The sequence below is a fragment of the Amaranthus tricolor genome, chromosome 2 (assembly GCF_026212465.1).
Source record: "Amaranthus tricolor cultivar Red isolate AtriRed21 chromosome 2, ASM2621246v1, whole genome shotgun sequence".
Classification (NCBI taxonomy): Eukaryota; Viridiplantae; Streptophyta; class Magnoliopsida; order Caryophyllales; family Amaranthaceae; genus Amaranthus; species Amaranthus tricolor.
In genome coordinates this window covers 36,860,183-36,874,084 of record NC_080048.1, presented here as the reverse complement: position 1 = coordinate 36,874,084, position 13,902 = coordinate 36,860,183, and the positions used below count along the sequence as shown (strand labels likewise).

Here is a 13,902-nt window from a genome sequence, read left to right as displayed (position 1 = left end):
TTATTTAAAAAAAAAATTGGGCTCCGTGAGAGGTTATGAGCCAAAATTGCATTGATTTAATTAAAAATCAAATGCGAAAATCTGAAACAAATAAGCAAAAATGTATAACAAATTCTTAAACTAGGCATGGGAAAAGAAATTTAATTTCCAAAATAAGCATAAAATTGTTGAAATTTAGAGTTGGTCGCTGTAAGTTTTCACCAAATGCAAGATATTACTTCATTGAATGCTTGCGAGCGCAGATGGTAGCGAAGTTGTCTATGAAATTTTGTAGGTTGATGATTGTGATTTTGAGTTAGTGTTAGAGAGCTAGGTAGCCTATATTACAATTTTACAAATTTACAAGTAAACCGCTATATAAGATAGTGGTTCTCTCTTTTATACAAACCATTATCTGAATTAGCAGTTTGCTATCGAATTTTTTTTTTAAATGTATTATCCTACATGGACATTATGAAGAGGAAATGTTTCCCTGTGATGTAAAATGAGAATTATTTTGAAAAAAGACAATATTGTGGGAATAGATTTTCATGAAGCATTAGATTGTTATAATAATTAATAAATTATATTCTTAATTAATACTTCTATTATGTAATGCTTTATGAAAATCAATTCCCACAATATTATCTTTTTTCAAAATAACTTTCATTTCTTCCATTTAATGCTACGTAGATTGTCAACTAATAATTGACCATACTGGTTATTGAAAATACTGATCAACTGTATTTTAATATTCTCAGTTTCTCACCATTTTTCGATTGTTTTGTTGATAGGTGTAGGTTCAAATCTTTGTAATGAGCCAAATATGTGGACAAAAAATAAGTTGAACACAAAATGTTTGGATTATTTAAATTACATTAAAATAGAGTAAAACATGTGAATAAAGACTACAAATTTTGTTACAAATATTTTCAAAATGCAGTGAGATTTTTCAAATTGGGAGGTCGTTTGTACGACGTAGGAAAGATTTGCCAAAGGAAGTTTTATTCCTAGAAATTTATTACCTTTTGTTTAATACTAAAAAATAGTATGAGATTTGAATTCATGCTCGCATAGGATACTTTTTTTTTTTAAATTGTTTGGGCTGATCTAATTAAAGTCGTCGAACAGTGAGACGACCTAAATAAAAAATTAGTGCCAAAAAATAGCTTTTAATACTATGAAAATTCAAAATAACAAAAAAATAATCACTAATTATTTATTAAGGTCGTTTCACTAGATTTAATAACTAATTCTATTTTTTTATCTTACTTAATGCTATGTTTGTAAATAATGATTTCATTTGAAAATCTAAAATGACTTAAATTTAATAATGTTTGAAAATCAATGAAATTCAATTTTGTATTTGAGTCAATTTTTCCATTGTGTTTAAAAGTAGGTAAAACTGTGAATTTAAGAATGACTTTCTTAATTTTATCATTCTCAAATAATTCCTTTGTAATTTCTTAATTAAAATTTAAAATTTGAAATAAATTATTTGTTTTCAAACTCAACAATGTTATGTTTGGGAATAATGTTTTTGTTTGAAAATTTAAAGTTGAGTCAAGTACACCATTGTTTTACAAGTAGATAAAATTGAAAATTTGAAAATAACTTTCTAAAACTTATTAAAATTCTTTCTTTATAATTTCATAACTAAAATCTACGATTTAAAAAAAATTATTTATTTCCAAACACAAACAGATACTCAAATCTGCCCCAAACCAATTGTTTATAAACAATTTGACCAAAAAGAGTAATTTAAAAAGAAAAACAAAATAATGTAGCAGAAATGTCAGACACAAGAGCAATGGACACACAACAACCACAACAACTCCTTACCCAAACCCCTGATGCCTCAATCTTCCTCGTTTGGATCTCAACTTTATTCATTCAAAATTGCATCTCCCCATCTTAATTCCTGTATATATAATTCTATTTCCTTTGCGTTTTAATCTCCTTTTTGATTTTATCTTGTGACTATTTATCATAACCAAACACAGCTTTCATGTGCTATGGGGTAATAATTTGGTCTTGTGACTTGTTTTTTTTCCCCAATTTGCATCTGGGTACAACTAATTTCTTACATACTTGAATTATATTCAGTTTTTCTGAGGTGGGTTTTGGAATTTGAAGTAGAAGCATATATTTTTTTTGGTAATGGATGTTTGTTGTGATCTTCAAGTTGATGTTAATGGTGAAGGTCTTTTCATGGTGGATAAGGTAAACATTTTTCTCTTTGTTAATTTGTTCCTTCCTTTTTTCCCTGTTAATTGATCACTATTTTTTTTGCTATATGAAATAATTTTATTTTTACTATTAAGAGTTAATATAAAATAACTTTTTATTTTGAATAATATGTGGTTAAAGTTACTAATTTTTATCTCTGATATAAATATAGTATGACTAATGATAAAAAAAGTTAAAAAGTTAAAAAGTTAAAAGAGTAACAATCCAAATTTGTATGCACTAATAGTATCTTTTGTCATATTCTAACTGGCTACTATAGGTATCTATTAGTCGTTATACTAACTTATTTTTCCTTCTTATGCATCTTTATTGGTTTACGCCTATTTTTTGTTAGGGCTAAAATGTAAGAAATAGGTAATGTCAGTAAATAATATACAAAGATTGAATTATTTAGAAATAATCAATAGTTACGATTATTCATAGCATATGGGAAATACAAGGGATTATTCATGACAATTTAAACTGAATAAATAAAAATCTTTTGAACTGGAGTTTTGTGTGTTCAGTTGCATATACTGGTTTTTGCTGTAAATTTGTATATATTCCTTGTAGTCAATTTTTCCCTGGTGTTTAAGCTACCAAATTCTACTGTCAAAATACAGGATCATTGTAAAGAAATAAGTATAAATTAAGGTAAAAAAACTCAAACTTAAAGATGTGGGTAAACTTAGAAAGGCAAATCACTATCATAATACCCTGAGTAGTAGGTTTCAATGCTTAAGATTTCGCTTTCAGTTTTGGCTTATAGGCTGTACATCATTGAATATGCCTCAATATAGCAGAGTTGTGGGTCATTTTGTCATCAATATTATTCCCTTTTCTGTAGGTTAGTTTTGGCATTTTCATGATCTTTAGTTTAGACTATATAACATGATCTGAGACTACAACCGTTAGCTTAAATTTTTTGTTGAGTTGGTTTTTTTGATATTTTATCAGAAGCCATCATGAAAGGAGGTCACGGGTTTGAATCTTAACCAACCCTCATGTAGAGTGGAATATTCAGTCATATACAAAGAGGGCATGTAATGCATGTACACTTTTAGTCCAATGGGTTTCCCATGATTTTCGTGTGAAGAAACGTGTTAGAATATGTAACATATCTTGGGATCTCAATTATTAGCTTAAGTTTTTTTGGCTGAGTTGGTTCTTTTCATAATTAGCTTAATGATATAGTATATAACATGACCTAAGGCACCTTTGACTATTAGCCAAAGCTTTGGTTGTATCCCGAGGTGATGTTATATACTCTATCATTGCTATTTGCTATAAAAAGCGAGACTATTGCAAGGGTTGACAAACAGGAGTTAGGAGTTGAATGCACGTATTCTTAATAACAAAAAATTTGTTTTTAATTGATTCTTATTGGTAAATATCAGTAAGATATTTAAATGCGATAGTTCATTATGATCTAAATTTAAGAAATTATACACCTTTAATCCCATTGATATAAGGGAATTGAATCGAAAATCACTAAAACTTAACGTAGCAAAATTAAAACAACAGACGAAAAGACTTAGAAATTTGTATTTTTATGTGTTGCCACTGTGTAAGGTTGTGATTAAAGGTTATATATATGGTCTCATATCTTTACTCTTTTAAGTACTTTTTTTGGAGGGTAAAGCTTTTTCTAAAGGTTGTACACAATATTCTCTTTAGCTTTGACAAAATTAATTTAAAAATGTCCCTATCTAATTATTATTTGAATAAGCCTTTTATGGAACTGTCTCATATCATTCGCTTATTTCTCCAATTAACCACTTTAAGATTGTAAGTGAACACTTTAAGTTATACATGATCATCTTAAGACTATAAAAAATGATCTTTTTAAAACTGTAAGTGATCACTTTAAGATAATAAGTATACATTGACCAACTCCATAGATTTGATCTCACCATAAGACCATCTCATCTAAGAATTTGTGTAGGCCCGAGCAAATAAAAAAGTTTCAAAAATTAATTGAATTTTCTTATTTAATTAAATAAATTTAGTAAATTCAGTGGGCCATATCTTTTTTGTTATTTTTGTGGTGTGGGGGTATATACATTACTCTTATATGAGATAAATTCATAAGCATACATCTTTTTTTGAGTAACAACATTTATTGTGTATAACGACCTTTCACCACACACTATCTACACTCAAATACACTCCTATAATCAATCCATCCTCATTAGAAAACTCTAAATTTTTTGCTCTTCTTCAAAATTCCTCCAATAAAATAAATTTCACGTTGTAAATATTAATCGTGTCATTTTTCATCATCGATAGCAAATATATTGTATCAGATTGTCGATATAGTCTCAAAATTGGTTGTTCTTAACTTTTGTATCGCAGAAGCGAATATCATCATTTTCTGGGAGATTAAGTAAATTATTTGGTAATTTTGTGAGTACCGAAAGTAATTTCAAAGTCATATTTCACGATTTCCCTGGAGGCGCGAACACATTCGAGCTTGTCGCAAGATTTTGCTACAACAATGGAAGTATTGAAATTAGTCCAATGAATTTAAGTTCACTTCATTCTGCAGCTTATTACATGGACATGAGTAAATCTGTATATGGGTCTGAAAATCTGATTGAACAGACACAGAAATCACTAGAAGAGATCAGATATTGGACTTGGTCTGATCTTCTAATGGCCTTAAAACAAAACCAAGTTTGGAATTCTGATATATTTTCATCTGGGTTTGTTCATAAATGCTTGGATAGTGTTGTGGAGAGGTTAGCGATGACAGCTGAAACAAGCCCGTGTGCATCGAGTTGTTCACCCGAGAGCTTTGGTTTTCGACTGTCCTGTGATTCTCGGAGTACAGAGAGCTTGAAAACGAACAGCACTCGAGCAAATTGGTGGTTTGAAGATCTGTTAGTTCTGAATGAGAACTTGATAGATATTGTTGTCAAATCTATGGTTTCTCGAAAACTCGAGCATAAAACTATAAGTAGGTTCTTGTTTCATTATCAGAAATCGAAATTTATTGATGCACAATCAAATCAAAAGTGCAGAATATTTGAGATTGTGATCACAAACTTATGCTGTCTTGATCATTGTTCTGTTTCTTACAAGAATTTGATGGGGATTCTTAGAATTTCATTAAATCTTGATATAAGTAAACAAACAAGGAGTAGATTAGAAGGTATGATTGGTTCAAGAATCGATGAAGCAACTGTGGATGATCTTCTCATTCCATCTCCTGTTGGGATGAACTGTTTATATGATGTGAACCTTATTCTGAGATTAGTGAAGTCATTTCTTAGTAGTGGAGTAGCAAAAGATTGTGATCATAGATTTATCAGAGTTTCCCATTTGATGGATCTGTATTTGGCAGAAGTAGCTCCAGATCCATGTTTGAAACCTTCCAAATTTATTGCTCTTGCTACTGCGTTGCCTCACTCATATAGAGATTCTTATGATGATATGTACCATGCCATGGATATGTACTTACAGGTATTGCTTTAAATGATATTTGTTTTGTATTTTTTATATTTTATATGAAGTTGTACTGATATTTGCTACTAAGGATCAATCAGGAACGCCTTTGTTGTAAGTACTAGCGAGTATGGATGGTCAGGTTTCGTACATTAGACCCTCGTAAACCCTGCCTATGTTGGTGCCTTATTCATATTTTATATGAAGTTGCACTAATGTTTGCTACTAAGGTTTGATTGGGAAAGTCTTTGTGATGAGTACGAGTGAGGGTTAGGTTTCGTACATTAGACCCCCTTAAACCCTACCTAGGTTGGTGCCTTATTCATATTTTATATGGAGTTGCACTGATGTTTACTACTAAGGTTCGATTAAAAACAGTCTCTTTGTTATAACTAGCGAGGGTAAGGTTGAATACATTAGGCCCCCTTAAATCCCACCTACGTTGGAGCATTGATATAATGGAGTGTTGCATATTCATATTTGATAGAATATATAATATATCATGGGAGCTACAAAGTCTACAACCATAAACTTAATTCTTTTGATTGAGTTGGTTAGTTCCTTACATAATTTCAAAGCCGACATGACAACCCTAGACTTAAAGAAAATATTTAGCCACAACTATGAGAAGGGTCTGTGTTACATCCACATTTACACCCAAATAGTTCTCGTGCAAGAGGGTGTTAGAGTATATAACATATCATGGGGCTACAACTATCAGCTTAAACTTTTAGACTTTAATTGAGTTGATTCCTTAATAAAGATACTTGCATCTGACCCCTCAAACGCCGCCTACACTAAACCCAGGAATAACACTAGCATAATGAAATGTTGTTTACGTATTCATATTTTGATCTTATGCAGGTTCATACTGATATATCTGAAGAAGAAACATTCAAAATCTGTTCTACCTTGAACTATGAGAAGCTCTCACCAGAAACCTGTGTTGAACTCTCAAAAAACACAAAATTCCCATCAAGAACAACAGTACAAGCAATTCTTTCTGAGCAAACAAAGCTCAAAACTTTAGTCCACAAATCATGCTCATCTTCTCCTTTTAGTAGCTACGAAAGTGGGCCCAAAAGCCGAAAGCATGAATCAAACCGGCAGATTGTGCTTTACAATGGGACAATCGACGATGTGAGTGAGAGCGAGAAGATTCGAGCACACTTACAAGGTATGCAATGCAGAGTCACAGAATTGGAGAAAGTATGTCAACAAATGCAGACTCAAGTAGCAAAAATGACTTCAAAATCATGTGAAAATATGAATGTTAAATCATTGCCTAGATTTTGTTCTTGATTTTCTTATGTAAAATCTATGTTTCTTGTAATTTTAGTCTTAGTTTTTGTGCAATTCTTAGGTTTTGTTGTACAGCACAGTAGTTCAATTTTGAATGTCTCATATTTTTGCTTCATATGTGCTATGATGCTATAATTATTTTGAATTTGTAGCCTCGAATTTAGGAGTTTTTTCATATTCGTTTGTCTTGAATATCTCTGTTAAATTGTGATTGATATCGTTAATGTTTTGAAGAAGATTTGGCGGACCCAGATTTTATATTAAGTGGATTCAGAAAGTCAAAATCAAAGTTATAACAGTATAATACTCTACTTACAATTTTAAATATTTTTTACTTATATAAATATCAAGTGGGTTCAATTTAACAGTCTTCTTTTTTTGTTTTTTCTTAATTACACATAACAAATATGTCTAAATTTTCAAGAGTCGGAAAAATTATGTGCCTCCGACCCTGACATGAGATTGCATATAACCGAACCTCAAATTTAACCTTGTAATAACCATGAACCCACTTCTAGAGAAAGCTAGCCACATCTTCCTATCTATCAATGCCTCAGCTGGGTATAAGCAAGGTTGCACCAACATCATGGGCATGTAGGCATTCTTTGGTATCTACATAATTGTAACTTATGGTCAAAGTTGTCACGATTCAATCTCAATTGGAATTGTTCAGATTAGTATTAATCATAGTCATTAATCCAATATCTCGTATAGGTAGGAATTTGAGGGAGGAAGGTAGCGGATATACCATATTCATTCCCCCTCCAAGAGAAGGACAAAGAGAAATACGCACTCAAATAATCTCCAAAATGATGGGGCCTACAAAGAGAAAGGTGAGGGGTATATATCTCGCCTATGAAAGCCTCTGCAAATAACAAACCACATTAAAATTATGACTGAGTCATATTAAAGTAGGTAAATGGTCCTGCAAAAGAAAGGTTAGTGGTATCGAATTGATATAATAAAATTGTATGATCCTACAAATAACTTAAATGTGCTAATAAATTTAGTATTTGTTCATAATTATTTATTTCAAATTTATGAATTATAAATTTTTGACTTTATTTTTAAGAATGAGAAGGAAAAACATTCAATAGTTTAAAACTCCATGGCAAAAAACATTTTTATTTTTAAAACTACAATAATGAAATATTTGAAACATACTTGCGTAAGTAAAAGAAATTAATGAAAGATGGCGAATAAGAAATGTTATTAAAAAATGAGCCTAAATTTGTTAGATTTGATTATTAGATCCTTAAATCATATTCTGATTATACCTTTCATAATTTATTGCTATAAGGATCGTAAGATCTTACCAATGTTACGATCTTACCCACGATTCATATTGTCTATTATTGAATCATAAAGTCGTAAAATTGTAAATTAGAATTGCGATACCAATCAACACGCTTAGGGTGACAAAACTCAAATAGTAAGTTCTTATGTACTTAAAATAGGTTGACTAGGGAATGTAATTGAGTTGTCTATGGCTTTACATAATTACATCACCAATGGGAAATTTCATTCACCAAGTTTTGTATGAGACTGTCTTACTGTGAGATGAGCCCATACAAACAGCTTATTAATAAAAAAACATTTAAAAACAATAAAATTTTCAATATAGAGCAACAATTTTTCTTTTTTTAAGTATTTAGGCTGACCGAATTGAAATGGGTTTAATAAAAAATGAGTGAATTTTATGTATCGTAAGTTATAATTAGTATAGTTATTTATAATATTTGTCTTGAATGATTACTAGCTAAGCTTTACTTTAATAATTAATAATGAGGATTACAAAACTTTTTAGACTAGGTATAATTACAAGATAACTACTTTTCTAATTAATTAAACAAAACTCTACAATGGTAATATTCTGTTTAAAATAAAATAAAATAGAATGTTATTGAAATTATTGTTTTAAAAATCTTAAAAGAACATGAACATGAACAAATCTTATTTGTCCTGCGCTACTTTTGATCGAATAAAACAAATAGCACTTGTGTTTTTCTTCATTGATGTTAAAGTAGGTTGCCATACAAATAAATATCACTTGTGTTTTCTCCAAGCAAAATTGCTTGTCTTTAGAGGACCACCAGAGTAAATTATCACCGAGAAAGGCACTGTATCATGATGTAGATTGATGTGTATAAGAACAACTACCCCAGTTTACTCTAAGCAAATACTTCATAAATTTGAGATTATTTATGGTTAATCAATAAGTGAGATTATTGTATGAAAATCATCAAAATGTTGGATTATTCAATGTAATTATTCCTAAAAATAACAGTGATAGGGCTTTAGCCCTTCAAATTAGGAATTTTTTTTTTCTTTACACTAACCATAGGAAAAAACTTACTCCCTCCTATTCAGCTTAGGAGTCCCATTTGACTTTTTACGGATTTTAAGGAAAGTCAAAATGGGACCCTAAGGGTAGGAACGAGAGTGATTTATGGGTTTTTAATGTAAGGATTAAGGAATTAATGATTCCCACCAATTTCAAGCAATTTGTAGCCCCATTTAAAAGTTGATTTTTTGGCACCAAAAGTCTGAAATTTTTTTCAGTACAAGGACAAAATTACATCGATCATCTAATTAAGTCCGGAATTACATAATTAAGTCCTACGTTTACAATAATTTTTGGAAATTACATAAATTTCTCAAGAGTACTAAAGAAAATTAAATACATCAGTTACGGTATCTCAGATAGTCTTCTCAATTCTTCAACAGCTTCGGTGTAGTTGCAGTCGTTACTGATCATGTAAGTGCGAATTTTTTTGAGATCATTGACTTCAGATTTTCCAAATTATCAAAAATGACGCATTAATAATTTCTTAAATAGACACCAAATTATAAACAACCAAATTTCCAAATTGAAAAAATTCATCACATTACCCAAATTTAATTGAAACCCCAAATTAAAATGTCCAAAAGTAAAGAAATCAAAAACTGCCGCCAGTGTAAGAAAACAAAATTGGTGTCTGGCGCCATTTATTTAACAAAAATTTCAAAGCACACAGCAAAATGAAAATGGGAGTGGCATAAATTCAGATTAATGGGTATTAGGCACCAAAAATGAATCGTAAAACAACAAAAACAATCAATCATTACATGAAAAAACAGAAACAATAAATAGACAATGATAATGGTCATTTATTACACATTCATTTAAAAAAATGGCTCCTTCAAAAAACTTAAGTACTCAACAAAGAACACGAAAAATGCAGAAGTTGTTGTCTGCATTAAATAAGAAGGGCAAACCAATGCTAGGCACAATCAATGCACTTGCGACTGAGTTTCAAGTGTGTAGGAAAACAATCACACGTTTGTGGAGTGAAGTGAAGAAGCAGATCACGAATAACAATACAGTGATTAACCTCAACAACAAGAGAGTGGACAGAGAAACAACAAACAAAATCAAATTCGATGAAGAAAAGTTTAAGGCCATTAAATATGAACTCAAGGGTACTCGGCATTTAGTAGCAAAGCAGATGGAGGTGTCACAAACAACGGTGTGTAGGTGGAAGAAGAACAAAGTCATAAGAAAGCACACAAACTCAATCAAACCGACTTTGAATGAAAACAACAAGCTACACAGGTTAAGCTTTGCATTATCTAAATGTGAATATGATGAAAAAAATGATGCATTCAAGTTTAAGCCATATACTAACGTTGTTCACATAGATGAAAAAAATTTCTATCTAACCCGAGAGACACAAACTTATTACCTAGCTCCGGGTGAAGTAGAACCACATAAAGAGTGTCAATCTAAGAGGTTCATTCCAAAAATCATGTTCATGTGTGCTGTCGCAAAGCCAATATTTACAACTAATGGTGATGTCTTTTTTGATGGTAAGATAGGAATATGGCCATTTATTACACAGGAGCCAGCAAAAAGAACCTAGAAGAACAAGAAGAATGGAGAGTTGGAAACAAAGCCAATACAGTCAATAATGAAAGAGCACATTAGAGCAATGCTTATAACTAATGTGTTACCAACCATAAGAGCAAAATGGCCTCAAGGTTTGTCAAGGCACATTTATATTCAACAAGATAATGCAAAGCCACATATAGCATATAATGACAGAGAATTTTTGGAGGAGGCTATGAAAGATGGATTTTATATACAATTAGTGCAACAACCTCCAAATTCCCCTGACATGAACGTACTAGATCTAGGTTTTTTTAGATCAATTCAAGCTTTGCAATATCAAAAAGCTGCTTACAATGTAACACAATTAGTTAGGGCTGTGAATAATACATTTCAGAATCTAAGTCCACAATGTTTAAGGTTTTTATTCATTACTTTACACGCTTGTATGATAGAGGTCATGAAAATACAAGGGGGATTTGACTATCACATTCCTCACATGAACAAAACAAAGGCAGTAAGGGAAGGGACTTTACCAGATTACCTAAGTATTGAAAAACAACTGGTTGTTGATTCACTTCAACATTTATTCACAAAGCTAAGTACAGATAAAATGAATCAGCTTGTGGAACTGATTGGCTATGTAGGGGGATTGATCAAGGGACTATGCAAGTCAATGACAATGTTGACATTGGATGTAGAATTATCAGAAAACAGCAACAACCAATTCCAATGAATTTCAACAGGAGAAACAGAAATCAGCATATGAACAACAAAACAACAACCAACATATTTTTTGGGACACACAGTAAAGCAACAACAGCATAGAACAACAGCCAACACAACCTTAACCAACACAGCAACATGTTTCAAATGTAAATTCCTTTTGACTTTGGACATATTTTTGGGATCTTTAACATGGGATGTTTCAAATGCAAACAACAGAAACTCACTTGAGAAAGGACCAAGCTTATCAAGCCAATCTTCTTCTTCGCAATCAGTATTCGAAAAAACAGCATCAATGGAAGAATATTCACGATTAGGATACATATCAGGCTTAGGTGTGTAAATGGGTTCACCTTCAGAGTCAAGTTCTCTTCCCCACTTAGGATCAGTCTCAACAGAAGTTGAGTCATCATAATAATCAAAAGACTCTTCCTCAAACGATTTCAGTGCAGATCTAGGATTTCCATCATCGAACCCCTTAAACTCTATCTTAGAAGGCGATTTGTAAGGGGATTTGGGGATTCTCAGAAGTAAAGAAGTACGCGTGTTAGGGTTTTTCATGGGTGAGTTGATTGTCGAGTTAGGGTTCTTCAAGGGTGAGGTTAATGGCAGTTGAGGGTTCTTTAGGGGGGATTTAAAAGGCGAACTGGAGTTTGTCATGAGAAGAACACGAAAGAAATTAAAGAAGATGGTGAAGCATCAACCCAGATCTAGGGTTATCAGAGAACAACACGAAAGAAATTAAGGAAGAAGTTGAAGCTTCAACCCATAATTAGGGTTCTTAAATGGGTAGAATACGAAAACAGCAAGGGCAATGGGGATGGGTAGGGTTTTAGGGTTAAAAAGGGAGGGAGTGTTTAATGGGTGGGTATGTTAATTAGGATTTAGATATATTGATTAATTAAAAGGGAGGAAAATTAGTATGGGTAATGGAGGGTATAATTGAAAATAGGATAAAACTACTAAGAGCATAAAAGTCAAAAACCCATACCAAAAATAGAAACGGGACAATTAAGGTGACTTGACCATAAAAGGAAATAGGACACATAAGCTGAATAGGAGAGAGTATAATATAAGGAAAAATTACAAGCAGTGCGGACTTATATGGGAGCCTATGGGGTCACATACCCCAAGGTGTTTTTTTTAAAAAAATTTAAAGTAAACTTTTCTAGTAGTCAAAGTAAAAGTGTAGAATTAATATTGAAGTCTTTTGATGATAAATACTCTCTCATTTTATTAATTTTTTCTTATTTATTTATTTTATCTCATTTTTTTATTAGGTCAGCTGATTTATTTTATTTCATTTCCTTTTATGGTATGTCGTATTTAAAATTTTTACCAAGTAAGGATAAAATAGTTGTTAATTTTACAAACGAAACTCTGCTGAAATTTCGTACATTAGTTGATATCCCTGAGAGTCTGAGACTACAAACCCTAGAGCCACTTATTACAAGTATGTTCTTTGACAAAACTTTTAATAGGCTTATTTTTTATCTTCAACCATCAATATCATTTTGGTTTTCATAACCATGTACTTCCTTACTTTCAAAATACTTTTGAAATTAGACTTTTCACACAGTCCAATGCAATAATTCAATTATTAATATCTATAATTATGTATAATAAAAAGTTATAAAAATTTTATATTAATAAACTTTACATTAAGACGAATCAAAAAAGATTCCACTTAAAAATATTTTAGCTTATAAATTAAAAATTAATCACAAATTAAGAGTAATATATAAATAGTATAATAAATTTAATGTTACAGATAATTTGAAACAAAAAAAGCATATCTTGAGTCCAAAATCTTGATGTTTTAGATATTTTCTATGTGACTCTGTCCCACCAATATTGTTCGATAACAATTAGCGAGAAAAATAAGAAAATTAAGTGAAGTTGTATTCAATGTGAAAATAAGAGAAATATATAGGTGAAATAAAAAAAATAAGTTATTAAAACGTATTGATTTAAGAAATGTGTAAGTCATCAGATCACCGAATAAAAGAAATTAGGTAAATTTAGTGAGAAAAACTAAAAAAATTAAAATAAATTTTGTGGGAGATAGTGAGTAAATTGCATTCACCATTTTCCTCTCTTTGTCCTTTTCATTTGTGGTCATTTTTATTTTAGGTTATCTTTTTTATTTTGTATTATTATTTTATTAATTAGAAAAAGGGTTTTTTTTAAAATTTTTTTTTTATCTATACATTATTACAACTTTGTTTTAATTTATTTACACAATTTATTATTTTTTTCATTTATTATCAAATATTACATTTTTCTTAAACACGACCAACTTTCTATTTGCTACTATGCTAAAGAAAAAGTCCCACAAAAAGTCTTGTGGA

The 13,902-nt window shown here is 30.8% G+C and overlaps 2 protein-coding genes across 2 annotated transcripts; both read left to right on the top strand.

The window, feature by feature from the left end:
• Window positions 1-1,670: 1,670 nt before the first annotated feature.
• Window positions 1,671-7,287, top strand: LOC130806289 (BTB/POZ domain-containing protein At3g22104). Its single transcript, XM_057671302.1, has 3 exons — window positions 1,671-2,202; window positions 4,564-5,673; window positions 6,520-7,287. Exons 1-3 carry the CDS (start codon window positions 2,140-2,142, stop codon window positions 6,955-6,957), a joined length of 1,611 nt encoding a protein of 536 aa, XP_057527285.1. The 5' UTR covers window positions 1,671-2,139; the 3' UTR covers window positions 6,958-7,287.
• Window positions 7,288-10,130: 2,843 nt separating this feature from the next.
• Window positions 10,131-10,859, top strand: LOC130805777 (uncharacterized). Its single transcript, XM_057670564.1, has one exon. It carries the CDS (start codon window positions 10,131-10,133, stop codon window positions 10,857-10,859), a length of 729 nt encoding a protein of 242 aa, XP_057526547.1.
• Window positions 10,860-13,902: the final 3,043 nt, after the last annotated feature.

Excerpts from the sequence above, each read along its gene's own strand:
- LOC130805777 (XM_057670564.1), top strand. The coding sequence starts at position 10,131 with ATGGCTCCTTCAAAAAACTTAAGTACTCAACAAAGAACACGAAAAATG.
- LOC130806289 (XM_057671302.1), top strand. The coding sequence starts at position 2,140 with ATGGATGTTTGTTGTGATCTTCAAGTTGATGTTAATGGTGAAGGTCTT. Across the intron at positions 2,203-4,563 it reads GTCTTTTCATGGTGGATAAG|AAGCGAATATCATCATTTTC; the intron begins GTAAACATTTTT and ends TTTGTATCGCAG. Across the intron at positions 5,674-6,519 it reads CCATGGATATGTACTTACAG|GTTCATACTGATATATCTGA; the intron begins GTATTGCTTTAA and ends GATCTTATGCAG.